The 20,547-nt window shown below is 34.8% G+C and overlaps 1 protein-coding gene across 1 annotated transcript in view; it reads right to left on the reverse strand.

The window, feature by feature from the left end:
- Positions 1 to 55: 55 nt before the first annotated feature.
- LOC122575532 (BCL2/adenovirus E1B 19 kDa protein-interacting protein 3) overlaps positions 56 to 20,547 on the reverse strand; it is a 23,460-nt gene continuing 2,968 nt past the window's right edge. Inside the window, exons 2-6 of the mRNA XM_043744584.1 lie at positions 13,440 to 13,605; positions 11,965 to 12,052; positions 2,344 to 2,420; positions 1,826 to 1,981; positions 56 to 1,726 (exon numbers count right to left, since the gene is read on the reverse strand). Of these exons, the coding sequence (XP_043600519.1) occupies positions 1,675 to 1,726; positions 1,826 to 1,981; positions 2,344 to 2,420; positions 11,965 to 12,052; positions 13,440 to 13,605 (539 nt within the window). The 3' untranslated portion in view covers positions 56 to 1,674. The remainder of the gene's footprint in view (positions 1,727 to 1,825; positions 1,982 to 2,343; positions 2,421 to 11,964; positions 12,053 to 13,439; positions 13,606 to 20,547) is intronic.

Raw genomic sequence — 20,547 nt, forward strand, 5'->3', positions numbered from 1 at the left:
ACATATGCTTGTGTAATTTCAGTTTTGTGGGTTTTCGAAAGCAATAATTTGCATGTAGAATATATAGAATTATATTGAAAATACAAAAGACTTGCAATTCTAACTTCTACTTACATTGATTACGTATTATTCTTATAATATACATCATCTTACACTTAATACATATGTATATATTTATATCATATTCTGTGAAAAACGTTATATCGAAAAATCGTCAACGTGATACGATTAATATCGAGTCTTTTATTTCGTAATAATCGAATACAAATCACACATTGTGCTAATGCGCAAAGCGACTCGTATATTAATTATACGAAAAAATTGAAACTTTTTTTAACACATAAAATTATAAATTAATAATATGCTTATCTTTCAATGAAATAAAAACTTAAACCCTTCGAAAGACCTTGTAATACGAAAGTTACAGACCATTTCTTCGATTATAAATAAAATTTATCGGATCATACAATATTACATTTTACCTTATTTTTGTATTATTTCTTTTTTTTTTCATTATTTTTTATCATCTGCTTATCACTACTTTTCAAAAATCCTTATCCATTGTTTAATATTAAAGTATTCATGCCGTATAAAATTTCCGTCAGGTATTCAAAACATACATTATACATACCTAAAATCAAAGAAATATCAATAGAACATGCTGTATTATACTCTTTCCTATACACCATCTTTAGAATATTAACTTTACAAAATCAAAAGGTATGAGAATCGAACGATAATTATTAACTTTTCTCAGTTACTTAAGCAATTGTATCATACGTTATTAAAACTTATAGCAGTTGCTGCTTGCAATTTTGTAAAAAGATGAATTTTCATTAATTAAATACAACGCCTACTTTTTCTTTCACATTGCACTCCGAAATAAATGGCAAAAGACACTTTTTCGGATTCATCCCAACAATAAAGGTATTTGATATAACAACACAAAACTCAATACAGTAGGGCATTCGTAATCTAAACGGAGGTGTAACTGTTACTATGTGTATATTGTTCTCTCACTGCAAAAAGCCTTCGTGCTTTTTCTTTTGTTTCATAGATTAATCTTCTTGGATCATCATACATAAAGCGATAAATCTCTTCTTGCACAAACATTCTTTATTACGTTCTTCTCTCTTTCTCTCTCTCTCTCTCTTTCTCTCTTTCTCTCAAACCTTTATTTTTTGTTTAATTAATGACTAATAATTATTATTATCGATAAATACTACCCAGGCTATACCTATAGACTATCACTGATAGAAACGCATTACAAACGGTATAAAATGGACTTTTTCACCTTCTCAATAACACTGAATATATAAATCATATTATAATCTTTTTTTCTTTTCTTCGTATCTTTTTCTTTTTTTTTTTTTATCGTTTTCTCGTTTAATCGCATAATCGCATATGACTCACACTTTACACAATAATACGGCGTTTCAATAAGTATACCGTTAAGTTTCTTTCGGACAAGGAAGAATAGAATAAAAAGTGCTAATATTAAATTGTGGTAATCGAAACAATATGTTGCGTGTTTCGTTAGGCTCAATCGACCCTTTATCTCTTGGCATTTCAGTCTTTCTAGCGGCTCCACATAAACGACAATTCATTACTCCGTTTTCTTGCAAACTCTAGCGCAGCAATCCTGACTCTTGCGTCCCTGACTGTTCTTTTCTTTCATTCGATGGTCACGCTGGACGTTATCGATCCTCGCCTGGACAACCAAACCCTGAAACAACGGTACATCGTTTTAAAAGTCTTCCATTTATCTATTCTTACTTTTTTTAGGGAAAAGATTTAGATATATGTTTTAGGAAGTTTCTCTTACCCCAGGCCAGCTCCAACCAAGACAGAGAGAATGTTTGTGATAAAAAGAGTATAAAGGACCTCTTTTGAGAACAACCCAACCTTGCCCACTTTTGTCGTACGAATGCTATAAGATTTCTTTTTATTCACTCTCTGAGGATGCTTGAACTTCCAGTCTCTGTAGTAAAAAAAAAAGAATCGATAAGCAACCTGCTGGATGATCGAATGTCCTTTGTCACTCAAGTATTAATTAACAATGTAACTTCAACAATGTAACCCGAGAATGACTCGAGTAAGCAATCAAATACAATACTACAAGCTTTACATCTTAAACATCATTATATCTAAACTATGTGTTTCCTATGAAATTATTTAATTTATTAATACTTTTATTTATTATTTATCTCTTATGAAATTATTTAGATCTTGTCATACTCTTAAATGCAGGAAAACTCAAGGATAAACAGGTAAATCGTTCATTCTGAATTCTTCGTTATTTCATTACACTATTAAAGAGTAAAAAGTAGAATATTCTGTTACTTCGGTGGTGCTTGATCTGGACGCGAGCTCCATTCGTAAATCCAATCGGTGTTCTTCTCCAAAAGCTCGGCGGCTTCCTGCGTAGAGAAAAAGGAACGGACAATATTTAAAAGATTTGCTAAATCTTTTGGTCGTACGAAAAGAATATTCTTATGAATAAAGAGCGTCGTATCTGGCTTCACTACGAGTTGTCCCAGTAATCCCTGGCAATCCGATTTAAAAGTGTTTAAGCAGTACAGACAGTTGAATCCTCTATCGTATGGTGAAATTGAAGATACTCGCGGCTTCTACGTTGACTGTCAATTGAAGCCGAGGATCAGTTTACCAAACGAGAATCTTCACACGAGCAACATAATGCCAGATGTTTGGTTTTCCACTACGCAACGTGTCTAACTTAAAAATCACCAAGATCAGACTTGTATCTGTGTACGAGAACTCGTTAGCCGCTGTAAATCAATCACGCTTTTCTTGCACAAGCGGATCAGATACTTTTACTTCACAGTCACAGTGAATCATTATCGCAGAAATGAAAAAGTAGAGTATATTTATCGAACGATCGTTGTCAACGACCCTACGAGAAAATAATCTAGCGAGAAAAAATTTCTAACAACAAGGGATAAACAGCGATAGGCGTTAAAGAATGGTTGCCTATTATCGATGATTTTTATTCGAAGATAAGAACCTTTTCGGGAATGACGGAAGACAATCACCTTGAAGGATCAAGTAAATATCATCTGCATACACATATTACAGAATAGAACAACATTCTCAGATTCATACATTCGAATCTGTTGCCGAGAGAACCTGTTTCGTACAATACGACTTACTGCTAACAGTATGACCTCATTTTAAATTGTCCGAAATACAACGTCTAAGATAATTTAGAAGACAAAAAGCCCTCGATTTACCAGAGTTCATCAAGGAAACAAAATTGCCCGATAAATTACTAAATATAATGTGAATAACTTGGTAGTCGATACGATATTAAATATCAATGTAAAAAAAAAGGCAAAAAAGTGTCGTCTTATCGTAAAACTCGGATACTTGAATAATTTTAGCTTTAATTGAGAATGTTTATCCAAGAGTAAAGGAAATTATAGAATTACTGAAACATAAGGAGGAAAGAAAAATAGAAGAAGTACTTGTGTCACGATTCTCATTTCAGTGAAATACTTATACACCTCTTATCTGTGAATGACTCGAAGAATAGCCAAGGATAACTGCCAGGCAATCAGCCAATCACGTCACGAGCGCGACTGTCGTATCGCTATATTACGATATACATATGTATATTATAATGCGTATCAAACAAGGCGTACGTCTGTTTGTAAACAATTCAGCTACTTTAAAAAGGAAAGTGATTTGCGCATTTATTCGAATGAATCATGCAATAAAGTAGATGACACTTGAATTACTATCAATATAATTATGTTGTGGCAAAATATATAATTATATGATTTATTGTGGCAATAAGTTACGGTAATTATGCAAAAAAGTGGCCTCGCGGATTTTTATGGACTTGAGGTATATTATCAACGATAATCTTTTCAGTAATCTTTTCGTATATCTATGTACATATGAACCCCGCTCGTCTTTACGTGACAAGTCATGTACAAATGTATATTAGGTTTCTAACGTTTGGAACATATTTAGGTTAAGTTTAGGTTAGGTTTAGATTAGCTTTAGTTCGAGTTAAAGACTAGTACTTTAATTCAAGACTAACGGCGAGCGGATTGATAGTATATCCTAACCTAATCCATATAATACGGTAATTTAAATACATAGGCAACTTCTGAAAGTAAGACATGCTCGTCCCATATCTACATCCATATTTGCTCGCTCAAACAAACGTCGGACAAATATTGTCGCAATTGATTCGAATATAGAGTGACTCATGAAAATATTGGAACACTTACCACAACAATTTTTTATGGATACGCGTCATATGAAATTACAAAATATTAAAACATACAACAACGACGAAAATTAGATATTTCAATACTAGGTAATAATAGATATTTTGCGTTTGTTATCCATGATCCAAAATCCAAATTATCCAAATGTTTTGCCAAGTTCGTCAACGAGTTCGCTATGCACCGTCTGTTCTATTTCTCGAAATAGTGTTTTAGGTAATGCGTAATAAATCTCGAATGTGAATAAGCGCGACTCATCCTAACCAGATTTACGCTCAAAGACATCGTTACTCTCTAAATAAGATCCAGAGTTTTGAATTCTCGTGAACGTGCTACCAAAAAAATCTAAGAACACGTAGCATACTTCTAAATCACTTTTATTAGTGTTCTGTCCTCCTATTGGACTAATTTAGAACGCAGAATTATTCGTAGAATCTTCGCGTTGATCTTTTCATTGCTCCACAAAAAAAAAAACACAATTTACTTCACAAGACATAAAATTATCGTGAACCGGGCCGAATTTAGTAAACGATGTAGTGACTCTATTTTAGAGATAAAAATAGAATGTAGATAGAGAAATGATTAAATACGAGGTTAACTCGCGAGTTCAACGCACTTGGAATAAACATTGCAATGTGCGAGCGAACCAAGGACTTATAACTAGGTTACGACTCACGAGAAACGACCTTAAAAGGGTCTTCGTCGGGTGATTTCATCGAGAAATAATCGTATGGCACAAGCAATCGGAACTGTTTATCTTCCCACGCATGACTTGAGCTAGATTGACGAATCAAACAATGGCTAATAATACTTCAGGGCTTCGGGATAACGATTTTGCGTAATAAAAGACTGCATGTATTTTTGTAGTTGTTGTAATGCTTACGGTGTATACGGTGACTCACATTAATTTGAAAATTCGGGCATATATAATGCGTTGTTTCTTATTTCAATGTGTATGTGATATGTATTTTTACTAACTGTAATATTATATTTGTCTTAACATACAATAATGATAATAAAAAAAATAATAGAGTAGAGAAACATCTACAATCCATAGCTTTGAAAGTGTAATAATGAATTTTTTTTTATTAAATTACATCAGGTACCTAAATATTTATGAACGGTAGTATACATATGAAGATAAACTGAACCAAAGTAAATTAAATTTTATTTACATCCATAAGTGACTGGCAGCCCCCGTGCTGCTTAGACGAATACGAGCCGCTATGCTCTTTGGTATTCAGGTCATTCGCAAAGAAGTGGCAACGAAAGATATTCCTGAGCATCGCTTCTCCAATTTCATTCTCGCATACATAAATACTTAATCGCTGAAAATTAAGAACATGATTCAAGCGGAAACTCCGTTTCATTGTTCCGGCATTTGTAGAATCTGCAACGTGTTACCATATCGAGCGTAAATTAATGTATTTCGATCCCCCTGCTTTAACACGTTGAATATTATGGGGGTTTTATTGATGACGGGCATTAGACTTACTGTTACTGAAGCTATGAAGTAAGGGAAAACATGGCTGACCACGAGCGAATTAATCGAAATATATAAATTAAATAATAGTTTGTAGTATTTTTAACGTCGCAGTAATAATGTAAAGTACTATAAAACACTTAAACAATTTTATTCTTTAATTTAAAAAAGATTAAATTAAATTAATGTTTTCTAAATTCAAATTAATCAAGTAGCCATTCGTAAAGCTTCTAATAATTTCAACCTACAATGAAGACTAACTCCGCAAAAAAAATTCAAGTCGATTCAACTGCGCATCGAACTTCGACACTACAATTGAGGTACAAGTGCGAGACGAAAAAAGGATCAATACGAACGTACGATACGGTCGAAGAAAAAGCAGGCCACGCGTGCTTTGTGTCCTCTGCGGATGGCAGTTGGCTCGGCCAAATTCGAAGAATTCATTCGATATCACGCAGCGCGTTATGTCGGAACGGTTTCGGATTGGTTTACAGACAGACCACTAACCACTGACTAGCGACGTTGAAAAACGATCTACGCTTTATCTCGGTCTTTTCTAGTTGCAATTGCCCATAAGTTTCTTCGGCGCGTCCCTTACTTCCCTTTGGCGGACGTAATAACAGGGAATTACGTCCACTGCCGGCGTGTTTCGGATTCATTCAACGAGGAAACCCCTAGCTACCGACGACATTTCACTGTGTAGCTTTGCAGCGCTGGCTCGAGAGGGTCAATGACGAGCTACGCTTTCTGTATATAGCTCCATTATTCTATTCTGTCTCCAGACTATGCTACGTGCAATTTCAGATAATAAGAACGAACTAGCTCTTCTTCCTTTAAATCTAACACGACAGGTAGTCATGGAAAGAAGTTTAATGTGTATTTTACAGACTAATTCCACTATCAAGTTGATTTTGGGTGGATCGCATTAAATATTAAAATTTACTTATCGTGAATCGTCGGATGAATGATTCAACGTCGATTCAGCTGAAAATCACGAGAGGATTACCGTTTAGCTTCTCCCAGCAAATGAAGCTCAAAGTGCTTATCAATCAACTCTCGACAGCAAATGCACTTTGAATAATCTTCGAGTGGATATTGACCCATAGAAAATTTAGGATGTCGATGTTTACATCTATTGGCAACGTATATATTTGATCTTATCAGTAACGAGAACATATATCTTTGGAAGGTGTTAAAATGAACGCTACATGTTTATCGAAATCAATTTTTCCTTTGTCGTTAAACACAAAAGATATCAGAAATGATTTACATTGATATATAACCGATGCGTTGTTAGGAACGTGACAGGGATCACATACGTAGCAATATTTTATGCGATCGTGCAAGATGGTATACGTGACAGTTGGCACGGTCCTTATCCCTCCTCTCCAATCGCCTTCTTATAATTGACCGCCTTTGTGCTGACTAATCTGCTGTATATCGCAATCTGGATTAACTTGTCACTGTCGATTAGAACATTATTAAGAATAGTAAAATTCAGCTCATCCTCTACAACGTGAAAAAAACACAGCGTCCTACTTTTTTTAAGATACACGACGAAAGTCGCTTTGTTTCGAACGTCGAAATCAAACATCTACTTTATTACCTTTTTTTCTATTGTACATATATCGTGCCAACAAAACGTGTAAAATGATAGTAGAATCCGAGAAACACAATCCTGAATTCGATAAGTAACGTTCAACTCTCGCGACCTTAACACTAACGATGTTTTCTTTTTTTTTTATTTTTATTTTTTTTTTTTTTAGCATCGAATAGTTTTAATCCAGGAACGAGACGAGAACTAACTTATGTTTAGAATAAATCGTACACATAGAAAACGTAGTGAAAACTATAGACAATATCGACACTCTCCCATTCCTCTCGTCTAAGCTCGTTTCACACGATATTAGTCTTTGGCAATATTTCAAGAAAATGTTGGGGAAAGAACATCACTGAAATAGTCAATTAACGACTTACAGAGCTTGGGAATGGTTCTCTTGAAATGAATCGTGACAACCGGAGCAATCTCTTGGGAATCAAACCGGAATCTAATTCGTCCTTCATTAAAAATTATCCTGCGGAAACTTTAGAAATCGATGGAGAACGATCGAATATCATGCGGTGCCACCAGACTACAGATACTTGTGCATTTGTTGGAAATTTAAATGTTCAAGATCGTGCAGAATACATAACAAATGCAAGAATTATAATATTTAGAGGATGAAACCAGAAACCAAGAATAAATTATTTTTAAACTTTTTACGTAAAATGTCATTAAGAAGGAATACAGTTATTTAAAGTAGAAAAATGAATTCTTACGATGAATACAACTTGTTTAATTTGGGTTAAAATGGTTATCATGTCTGGTTGTAACTATAAAGATTTGAATTTGCATTCTCGGTTTAACCATGACGAAATTGTTGGTATCCCAACATAGCATGGGAAGAGTTATTTCGCGAAACAGGGTGACTGGATAGAAAGATGGTTTTTATTAGCAAGCGAAACGGATACTGCTCGCGCACGATAAACGAGAGTAGAAATATAAATAAGGTGCGGCCGTGGAACGTGCGTGGTTCAGCAGCCGGATTAGTATGTTGAAATAACACTTGCTATTTTATGTTAGGCATCAATATCTAAATAAATACTTACAATTCAGTTCCATTTTATGGAATTACATACACAGAAATTTTACACCTTTTAGAATTTCCTTTGAAAAACGATTGACGGAGTTAGATAAAAATCGTACTGCTCGGAAATGTAATTTCTCTTGGAAATGACTTGCAAGTAAAACACATCGACACAACATAACACTCGCGTAACAGATTCTAGAGAAGTTTTTATCGCACGTTCTCCTTTTCGCGTCACGTTTCCGTATTATATTTCCTGAGAATTCGCGAATGCAAACTTTCTACGCAATTATTTTGCGAACAATCGAATATATATATATATATATATATATATATATATATATATATATATATATATATATATATATGGAAAGCTTACTTAACGAGGTACTAATAAGAAACTTGGGACTTTAGATCTTTCGAAGCACTTTCATTTTAACATGAATCCTTTGCAACAGAATTTTAATATCGAACTTTAACCTCTAGGAATTTTTATTTTTGTCGAAAAAGCAGACATTTTACTTAATGAGCAATTATGTAATTTAAGAGAGACAGTCAGAGGTATCTCATATGTAAATATCTTTCCCTGTGTTATATCAAAAAATAAAATTAATAATGCAGCCAAAAGGAATTATTTGAAACCAATATCTTTTAACTTCGTTACAAACAAAGTAATTTTTCCTACGTTATTTCTAAAACGAAAATAATGTAATAATTGGAAGGATACGTCATTTAAAATTTCTATTCGTTTATTTCTATTGCAAGTCAAATATGCTCAAACCTGTTCGACGCTACATACGGTAGATCATCATTGAGAATTTCTCTAATGCGTAATCGTTCGCTTATATTTATCGCTGTATTTATCGCATTCCACGGAACAGCGCGAATGCGCTCAGTTGGAATGAGCATAACGGCTGTTCGACTTAATCCAATAGAAGCGTAATGCATCGTACATCGGCTACGTATATCGAGTGTCTCCCTCCTTACTCCTCGTGTTTTTCTCGTTCGCTAACTCACTGTGAAGTGGAACCCGTTTCTCAAATGCAACGCACACCACGTGAGAGGACCGGTTTCTGCCCAAGATGAGACACGTAAGCGTAACCGTAGAGAACGCCGCCGATTCGCTCGTTCGTGATCGCGTGATCTGTCCGCGGTAACAGCGGAACACGCGCGTTACATCAATAAACACAAACTCAGGTGAACGAACTAGCACAGCAAAGCGGTATACTCTTGTGTTCTTTCTTTGGTAAAACCGTGGAACTTTTTGCGCGTTTAGTTCATCGGGCTGATTCCACTTGACTTCGCTCCATATTAGAGTTTCGTGTAATAGCTCATTAAATTGTTTGAACGCTTGTAACAAAAATTTCAAAATAGGAAATTATGAATTACTCGATCATTTGACAATAAGAAAATTTGCACAGACGCTGAATCATTGAATAAACATAGAGTTACTGTTCTGTCACGATACGAAAGGTATGTTAGAGTAATGGATACAAAAGCAACGCATACATTGCAGAAGCTCGCTATTCAAACTGAAGACACGAAAAGAAGTTATATAATTTAAAAATAAAAAAAATAAAAAAAGAAATAGTTAGCACGGTGTTATGAAGAATTTCAATTCCCACAAATTTCATGAAATTATAGCATTTAGATAAAAAAGAAATAACAGCGTAAATCATATATTCGATCCACACAACAAACAAAAAAGAGCTACAAAAATAGCAGAACAGCTGCTGAACAGATCTGATTTTTGTAGAATATTTCAAAAGCGATGATTTTCTACGTGTGTCACTCTTCCAGTTAAACTGGTGATATGCTTTCTATGCGTTCCTCGTGTCTCTCCTTTAAAAGCAAAGTAGGATCGATAACGACACGATGAAAAGTTTGCCAAGGTTCCCAACGGAGGCATATACAAACATACGTAGTTGCGAAAGTACGAAACTATAACCGGTGTCTCGAATCCAGGTACTCTTGGGTATCTGTAAGTGGATTACGATACTAGAAAAACGATACTGCAAAACGCGTGCCTATGATTACGAATAATGCGCAATCCGTCGAGTCTCGATTCAGCGGCTCAGTATCAATCAACAGAGGCATGTTTTCTTCAATTTCCTTTCCTTCTATTATTTTTCTCGTGGCTGTGAATATCAAGGTCGTTCGTTCACCTTGACTTTATCGCTTGTCAACACGATCGTTGATAGAAATAAAACGAAGACGAACGAATCAACACGCTCAGAGATCGTGAAACTCGGCGAGGAGAACAACGGGAGACGAAAAAGCCTGTCGCATCGGAGATAAGACGTACAGAGCCTGGAAAACAGAAGCTTCTGAAGATATTCTATTTTTAATGCGTTATCTAAGCTGTTGAGTCGAGAAACCGAGAATTCTCAAAGAAGACTCGAGAACACAGTTTAGCTTTTCAAGACCTTGTCTCTACAAAGAGAGACGGTGAAACATAAAGGAGGAGAGCTTGCGTTAAAAACACGGTCGGACAACTAACTCATGGAAAATCCTCGCCTCTCGCGACTCGTTATCGACCTAACTCATTTTGCCCTTGTCTCGTACCGATTGTTTTTATCATTATTCTCGTCTTTGACGCCGTATTTTTCCATCATCTTACTTCACTGATAACCTCACTGATTTCCCTCCTCAAGGACGAATTAGCGAGCATACCTGTCAATTAACAATGTTTTTCCAACGAGTTGCGCGTAGTTTGAAAAATATAGCAAAGATAAGGTGTAGTTAGCTGTTCTTTCGCGAGGACTCCTTACCGACGTGGATAAATAAGTCGCCGGCACACAAACCATCAATAAAAAATGAGCTTCGCTACAGTTATCGTACTGATTTGAATATAGAGTTGTCTAATTGCTAGATAAAGCTTTATTGGTTTTCATATCGGGCAGATACATAGAATTTGAATGAACAAAATAATAAATATGTAAATGGCTTGAAGTTTTCTATACATATTGCGTTCTATAGTTGAGAAATTCAGTGGTAAAATGGTATAAATATATCTTTTTCGAAGATGAGGTAAATTTTCTCAAAACCGTCAGCTTTAGCACTTTCTCGTTAAACTCTTCAATTACGTTTCGCAGTTTCGTCGATGCGAAAGAGGTTCGATATTCACCGCGCACGAAGACACCGCGCGGTTTTCCACGAACTCGCATAAAGCACCTCGCGTGTTCTATGACCCACAATGCACGCTAGGAGGGACACGCTAAAAGAGTCGTTGATCCGTAGACCTTACATGGAAAGTGTAGCCCCTGTTTTGTTTCGTTCAATAAAACCAGTTGCACAGGTCTCCATTTCGAGGTACATACTTCACTTAGGCATGCGCCATAGAGGAAATGGTGTAACAATTACACGATCTCTTTTAAGTGACTTTTCACTCCTGCTATATTATTCTTAAAACGATATATATTGAATATCACGTAACAAGGTTTAGATGTATAATTGACTGTTGAATAAAGATTACTCGACTCGATTGCACGATGAATGTAGTTTGATAAATTGAACGAACGAAATACGAATACGTAAAATCCTATGTGATGGTGAACCACACAGGCACACGGTATTAGAAATCGATTATGAAACTGACCTTGTTGCAGCAGTAATTTATATAGACTCCTTTGAGCTCATCTTCGGTAGATAATTCTGTGTTCGGACTGTTCGGAGGACTCTTTGGGCTGTAAGAAAAGATTTCACAAATTTTACACATTTTTTTTACCTGTGGAGCATTCAAAATATTTTTGCGCTCCGAGATTTTAATTAAACAGATTTCGGCTAACAAGTTTTAACAGCAAACCAGATCCATAAATTTACAGAATTAAATTTTTGTTTAGCCCGTGAAAAAAGTACTAAAGTAAAGTATAGATGTTACTAAAAATTTATTTCATGATTTTTATGAAAGTTACTAAAGTAAAGATGTCGTGTATTCGCAATATTGAACGTGAAAGAATTAAATATAACAAACAGCGTCATTCAGATAGAAAATTAGAGAAGTAATAAGAATCTCCTTTGCTCATTTCGACTCCGATTTTCTTATCGGTAATATAACTCGATGTACACTAATATGAAACACTTTCGATCATATGACCTCCGCATCGTATCATGTTTTTTTTCTCTATATTTCATGCGGAACTACAAATGATAATGGATGAGCTTATCGAATATTTGCGCTACGCTTCAAATCAAACGTCGCAAATAGTAAAGATTAAGGATACGCGCAACACGCTAACTTGTGAACGTATTTGGACGTATGTTTATTTCTAACAAAGATATGATTTGATTAGAGATTTCCTGATTTTATTTGCAGCATGGATTTATATCCACCGCGTATTCATTCTGAGTCTAAAAATACTGTTAAATCATTTGAAAAGTCTTAACGTAGAAATTTCTAACGTCGCAAGCATCAGGGGAAAATCGTACAAAAGATTTGGAAAATTCGTTTGTACGCCAAGTCAGAATCACGATGAAAGCGCGGTTGTTTGCCTTTTTCTTCCTCTTTCAGCCCATTGTCCTTGAGACGTTCCAACGCCTACGAGCGTACAAAGAAACTGGCCAGAAAAAGATTTCTCCCTCGCTTTCTTCGGAACCGGCATCTGACTCATGCTTTCCTTTTTTCTTTTCTTCCTCAGCTCCATCGTACTTGTACACCAGTAACAAGGTAAACCAGACTTGTTCTAATGGCCCTTTTCGAGGACCCAAGCGCAGGCTGTTGGGATTTGTCGTCTCAGAAAAAAAGATTGGTAACACGATAGAGTTTAGAAGCATATTAGGAGCAACACGAGTTTTAGACATCTCCAGCAACGTTTCGGAATTTTTAGATTAAATTTAATTGAATTACGAATTTGCTTGATTCCTATGTCGAATGGTATTCATTAGATTAGATTAGATATTGATGGCTGGAATGGAAAGATTTGAATAATCAATTTTCGGAAGTCGTTTTCAAACGCCTCGCGATAAATTGTAACAGAAATTTTAGTTTCAATTCTAATTTACATTACATCGCGTCTTATAAAATATAAATAGGCAGAAATATCCGCAATCTAATAATAAAGTAAATAATTTTACCTATCTCTCGGCGTGCCTTTACGGGAAGATGCCAAAGAATGCCTAGCGGACGAGGGCAGAGAATCCCTTTGCGCTTCCCTAAGAAGTCGCAAATATTCTTCTCCACCACTACTGAACGGTAACGGTGTTACCCTGTCGGGCACGAGATTCAATTCCACCCATGACTCTGTAAAAGGACAAATAAAAATCATGAAATAAATCCGTATAACAGGTATGAAAATTTTGATGGCACTTTGTTCTACTATATTATTTACCAAATCGTTTTACCAAATTAGCTACAATTATTTTTGAAAAACGATACCAAATTATATAAAAATAAAAATGATAGAAAGACAACAAGTTGAATTTTAAATATTCCCGATTAATCTTAAATTAAATAAAAAAATCTCTTTTCCATTTTAAATGTTAAGTTTGTTTCATATATTCTAGCCTACCATACATATGAATAGCCGTGTCTCTGTATCGATCTTTAAAGACGATATTTCCTTATTGCGTAGTTATTTGTTGACATAATAACGTTCATTTGCACGATACACGATATATTCGTTGAAACAGAATCAAAGTCTGAAAACAGGATACTTAGCGTAGAATCGCATGTTTCCATCGAAACCCGCACGCTAACAGTAAAAACAAAGGAAACAGGATTTCCTGGTAAAAGCGGGAACAAGTCTAACATATCCTAGTCGATACAGTGTTTATAGAAACGTAAAACGCGATGAAGCGACAATATTTGTCGAAGAATCATCGACTCGATTATCAAGGAGGTTGACGGCCAAGGTTCGTTAAGCTTTGTCGTTCCCTAACGTATACGTATATGTATATACATATATAGAGCGTTTTGCGTCATTAGAGAACACGAAAACGTGAATGACTTAACACATGAATGACATTAACACAGTCATGATACAAAATTTATTTTGCATTTCCGGAGAAAAACGTGGAATTTATTATCAATTATTCTGGAAATCGGCGAGTCTACGATATCTTCCGGGTGCAATTTCTTCGTTTGCAAATCTAACAGCGATTCCGTGATCGAAAGCCACGGACAAGTTCTAGGATCGTATGTGGACTATCGTTCAAAAGTATTTAGATACTCGTTTCTCTTCGACAGTATATTTGCATAATTTAACTTTTACTCGTTGGACCATTAAAGACCATGACGATCCAGAACTGGATTACTTGATCTTGGAATCTTTTTATTTCACTTAATTTTATTACCAATTTCTATTACAAAGAACATTTTGCGAGCAATAACGTATACGTGCACCTACTCCAGCGAACGCGACTGAACGCAAATGAACAATGAAATATATTTTTAAAACGCAAAATATTTTTAAACGCATGGAAAGACTGCGCGTTATTTTTGACTCTCGTTTTTTCGAAGTTGGCAATGTTAGGCTTTCCCTTCGCGTTTGTAATTTTAACATTTTAACTTATCTTCGAAACAAATTCTGCAATCAAAATTGTATTTATTAAATACCTTCGTAACGAACATAGGATAAGAAACGTAGAATTCGAAAGTTCAAGCCTTCTTTCGAACGATAAAACAGAACCTTATCGATATAATCATGATAGTCACGTTTCATTAGAATGCTATTAACATTTCAAAATGTTTTATATAATTAAATATATGTAGATAAAGATTTTTTATGCTAAGTGGCAGGACACCTTCGTGAGTCACTAGAAATACGTTTCTCTTCCACGTTTCCCATTTAGTTTCTACGCGATTAGCTGACAATGTCACGTGTACGATGAAATAAAGAAACATTCTCGCGTGGTATGTGTATTTTCCAATTAGTGAATCATCATCACTCCTTTGCTCCTTATCTATGACACAAATAAGAAAATAAGAAATAAAAACGGGAATTATATTTACACATGAATTATATATAAACGTCGGTAGGATATGCAGCGTTCCAATTCTTAGTCAATGCAATTTCGGGACGCTTCTATGTATTCAAAGAAAATGGTCGAATCGCGATATTCGATACAAGATAAAAGTTTCTTGGTCCGAGAATCGCAGCTTTCACAAAAGTGAAATCTACGTTCGATTGTTTGGTAGATTTTCGTACAGGGGATTGTACGCACTGTAGTAAGAAATCAGATAGTAAAATACACGATGCGCGATGTGCTTAATTGCACAGCTTCAAAGAGTAACGTCAAGCGTCTCTGTCTTATTTTTCCATTGATCTTCTTTTTCAAACATACAACGATCAACGAGAATACGTATTGGGTTGGCAACTAAGTGATTGCAGATTTTGTCAATACCGCCTAATGACAAAATCTAATATTAACGCGTCGAATTAAGTAAATCGATATTTGGCCAACATTTTTATTCTTCGCTATGCATCCGCTTTAAATCGCTTAACGGGTCGTCTATTTGAATTTCAAGGAACAGTGAATTCTCCTCAGCATCCGCATTTCCGCATGCGCCAATTAAGCGAATTACAGGAACGCCTCTTGAATAACGCAACCGCTTCACGTAATGGTAGACAATTACAGTGAAATACCGATTCGATCGATAGTCGAAATAAATCGTATGCTGAACGATTTTCATACAGGTATAATTGATGTTTCATTGAAATTACCAAGGAAATTGCTGAAATTTGGCAAAGTTGCACGATATAGAGTATTCTAAGTCACTAGCTATTATCTCCGATGAAATATAACGCATTACAAATCTTGTGTGAAAACAAGAGAAATTCTATACGCTTCAAATTACAACATTGTTCCATGTGAACCCGAATTCACAATAATGAGGAACCTCTTATTCCACTAAATTATGTTTCTACATAATATAAAAGAAGGCGTTCAATAAATTATTATTACACTATGAACGTTCTAAAAATGAATAGCAAAGACAGCAGAATAGTAGAATCTTATGTTCTCTATCATATGGCATAAAACTTTCATCCAATTAATTATAAATCAGAAATTAGAAGGGAGAAACTAAAAGTGCATTTGCATTGTATTAATGAACTCTTAAAATTCCAAGTATCTGTTAAATCAATACGAGAAGTGAAAATATAAATCATACGGCAAAATCTTCTCATCCGTTCTCATTTGTTCGTCTTACCTGAATGTGGGTTTGCTATAGAAAAATCATCCACAAAATTTAATTTTTCAATCAACGTGTAAATCAAAACGACAGTAAATGGCCTCAGCGGCAAGATTTTTAAACAGCTGATTCAATTATCAGGTTAAAAAAGTGCGGCAAGCTGGTAGTCATCGAATGACATCATTTACCACTCGGTTTTGTTAACTTTGCGCCAGGCATGTGTGGTAACACGATAAATCGTGGTATACATAAACGCGTACAAGTATAAACCCAATGTAAGCATAATCCGCTTTATCATCAATGGCAAATATGTATAACGATAACTTTGTGTACAACGAAAGCTTTTGCATTCGGTATATACGCCAAATTTAATCGACAATTGCTTCTCTTATCGTCTTTTATTCCGCAACATTCACGCGTTCTCGTTCGCTTGAAACGTCAATACGATTGTAATTAATTAAAATTAAATTTTTATGTATAAACAGAGAGAAAAAGAGAGAGAAAGGGGGGGAGAAAATGGTGATTAAGCCGTGTTATAAGAATAAGGTGGATTTGGAAGAAATAAAGAACTGTCGTTATGTATATACCCGTGATCTAGTCCGAATAAATATGAGCAGATTGTGGCAGCTGGTCGAGTTATCGAACTTCATTAGACACCAGATTCAAGTGAAATATGGCAAGTTGAGTGGACTACGGGAAAAAAGGAGGAAGAAATTGGATAAGAAGCGTCGCTCGGCTGTCGCAGAATATGATTAACTTATTTTTTTCAACCTTTGATACTGCAATTCAGTTACCAACGCGACTGAGAACGATCGATAATTTCATCAAGAATTTCTACCACATTGAACGCGATTAAAGGGATTGCTGCAATAAGGAGACAACTTTGTTTCTCACAAATTTAAATGAAAAGTGAGAACCAACAAGAACCAATTCAAAATTGATAAAAATCAAACTACTTTTTAACGCATTACAAATTCATAGTCAAGTAATATTAGAGGTAAACTTCTGCACTTTTGAATATCAAATCTATATCTTTCTTTTTCTTTCAATAAATACATTTAAATATTGTAGCTGACTGCTTATTACCGCAAACGCTTCAATTGAGAATCATCGATAGTTTCATGCAGAACTTTTGAAAAACTTTGGAATATTTCCCTTTAAGAGATAAGTATCAGATATAGAAACAGCAACGAAGGCGGTGAAACGATCAAATTCGTTTTACAAGACGTACCATAAAGGAGCTACTCTGTTTAATCAAAATAAATAAGCACGTGCAAAGCAAGGTCACACATGTTGACTTAGCGAATGCATCGCGATGATTTTACAGAATGTACCGCGCAAAAAAGAATAACGTGGTTCTTCTCCGCCTCTCTTCTCGATATTTTCCTGTGCAAATACATTCACTTACGAAGAATATTAATAGTAATCATAATACACGATTAAACATGTAAATCATCTGACTATGTTACAATAACTTTGAATAATTTTTTCTAGAAACGTTACTCAAGTGTTCGAATAACGTAGTCGTTGAACAAAACTCAATAATTCTCAATATGGAAATTATATAATCCCTCGTATCTACGTTTTCAAACATCTGGTAATTTCAATGCGTTTATTACCCTGTATCTTGTGCTGTTTGATAATTTTGATATCGAAAAGGAATGAAATTTCTGCAATTTCATGTACCAAAAATGGTTGGAAGATGCAGCAACGAGCGTGTTGTATTGTATTCTATTATTGTGTTATGAAAGGTTTTATTTCTATTGTATTTTATATATTTGTATACATAAAATTTAAAAATATATTTCTTGTAAATTCAACAAATTGCTTTATAAAAAATTTCATTTCTATAATATAATATCTAAAAATACATTTGTTGTAAATTTCACAATAGTTTAAAGTATCATAAATATAAAAAACCTTTCAAATTTGTATCTCGAGGAGTAATTACAAATTGAATTAAATAGAATCGAGCGTAAGGTCTTTCCCTATCTATATGCTCGCTATTGTATAATAACGATGGCAAAAGATGCATGAATGACCGAAAGAAGACGCCTGTTAGCGTACTCCGAGCGACCAATTTACAAAACACTCGGATATTTTTTGTCAACAAACGTCGACGATAAGGTTTACAAGCTGCTACTTGAAGTTAAAGCACGATAAGCAAATGCAACTCTTTGACGTAGTCGCTTACTTATGCATTCGATTATCGACTTTATACCTCGACGTTTTACGCTTAAACTCTATACATTCACGTCATAAAACAATCAGTCATGCTATTTTCTTTAAATAACGTTAAAAAATAAAGATAAGATAATTAGGTGACATAGTGAATTAATTTTTTCCCGGATGGATCTGCACGGGGAGCCGCATTAATCATCAAATGGTGCGCGCGCAGCTTAATGTTTGTTAGCGTGCAACCCACTCGACGCGGTAATATTCAATTTGAGAAATATCGTTTAAAAAGGCTCATTCGTTTCCGGGACGACTGGTGTTTAATATCGTTCTTTGACTTCCGTAAGATGAGTGAACGTTTAATTAAGAGTAGCTGATGGCTTGCGACTTGACCCTTATACGCCTACTCATTCTACCAACTTAATTTGTTTCTCCCTATTAGATTGAGACAATGGTAAAGAACTAATATAAAGAATATATATAGAAATATAAATATATAAAGAATGACAATTTTGATTTGTTCTTTAATCTGATACCATTATTGAAATTAAAAAATGCATTTTTTGTATATCGAGGTATAAAATTGTTGTTCGCATCGTGTACATAGGTATAATAAAACAATGCAAGGGTTAACACTGAACACTAATGACAAAGCCGCGACATGGTTTTCCTACTGAACCTCTCAAAATGACGGGTTTCAGTTTCCCTTTCTTTGTCTATGGACATTTGATACTTTCGTCAAATAAATATCAAATTTTACTGAAATTAAAGAATGATTATATATTTCTTCTTCACTTTTTCTCTTTTATATATTTATGTTATATGTAATATTTATTGTGTAATATAACAAAATAAATAAATAAATGTATATATATATATATACACACAGTAAGATACCCATTTGAATTTTAAGCTCTGTAATTAAGAGGATATCCGTAAATATTGTTTCAATATTTCATGACAGCTCCCTTTAATGTCTGATGGGCTCTCATTAAAAGTAAAGACTGTTATTCTAGTAAGAAAATCACAGAATAAAATCGACTAGTATAGCGCGAATTAATATGTCGACAACGTGTCAATTTATATGAAACATAAACGACAAAGGGATCCCGATAGTGACCAGACAAACGCACGAAAATGGCCAGGAAGCGTCACGTGCCACGAAATCACGGCGGGTAGGTGGCCTTAATGAATTGAATTAAAGTCCACCAACGAGCGTTATGGTTAAAAATAGAAGCGAACGTGACCCCCTTTCATCGGTCCGTCATTTTAATCAAACATCCAAAGTCAAACGACGCTACATACGAACAGACCCTTAGTTTCGACTACAAATCTCCTTCGGGCCGTGTTCGAAAGAAAACTTGATGCACGGGGTGCAATAATGCTTATTACTTTCACAATTAACAGTGAACGTTTATATATGGATGAATAAAAGATCCATTTGTAAACACGTTTATTCGTGAATGAATAAATTTGCATTAGATTGCCTCAAATACTCTTTTGTCGAATTATTGTTCGACTCTAAATTGCACATAAAATAATATCTATTAGATTTACAGATATCTGTTAGAATAATATTTTTCATAGAAATCTAAAACGAAATTTAATTCGATAGTAAAAAAAATAAATTCCATAATAACGTTAAAAAAAAAACGGCAGCGATGAGAGGCACATACAGGACAGGAAAAGGAGAGCGATGATAGCAATGAAGAAAACATGGAGCATAGGAGAAAGAATATTCAAACAGGACTACGAGAGGAGAATGAAGGTGTTTGAAGCACTAGTAGAGAGCGTGGCGCTGTTTGGAGCAGAGGTATGGGGTTGGAACATGGAAGAATCGCTGGATAAGGTAAAACGAGGGTACGTAAAATGGAT

This window comes from Bombus pyrosoma, linkage group LG15, assembly GCF_014825855.1.
Source record: "Bombus pyrosoma isolate SC7728 linkage group LG15, ASM1482585v1, whole genome shotgun sequence".
Classification (NCBI taxonomy): Eukaryota; Metazoa; Arthropoda; class Insecta; order Hymenoptera; family Apidae; genus Bombus; species Bombus pyrosoma.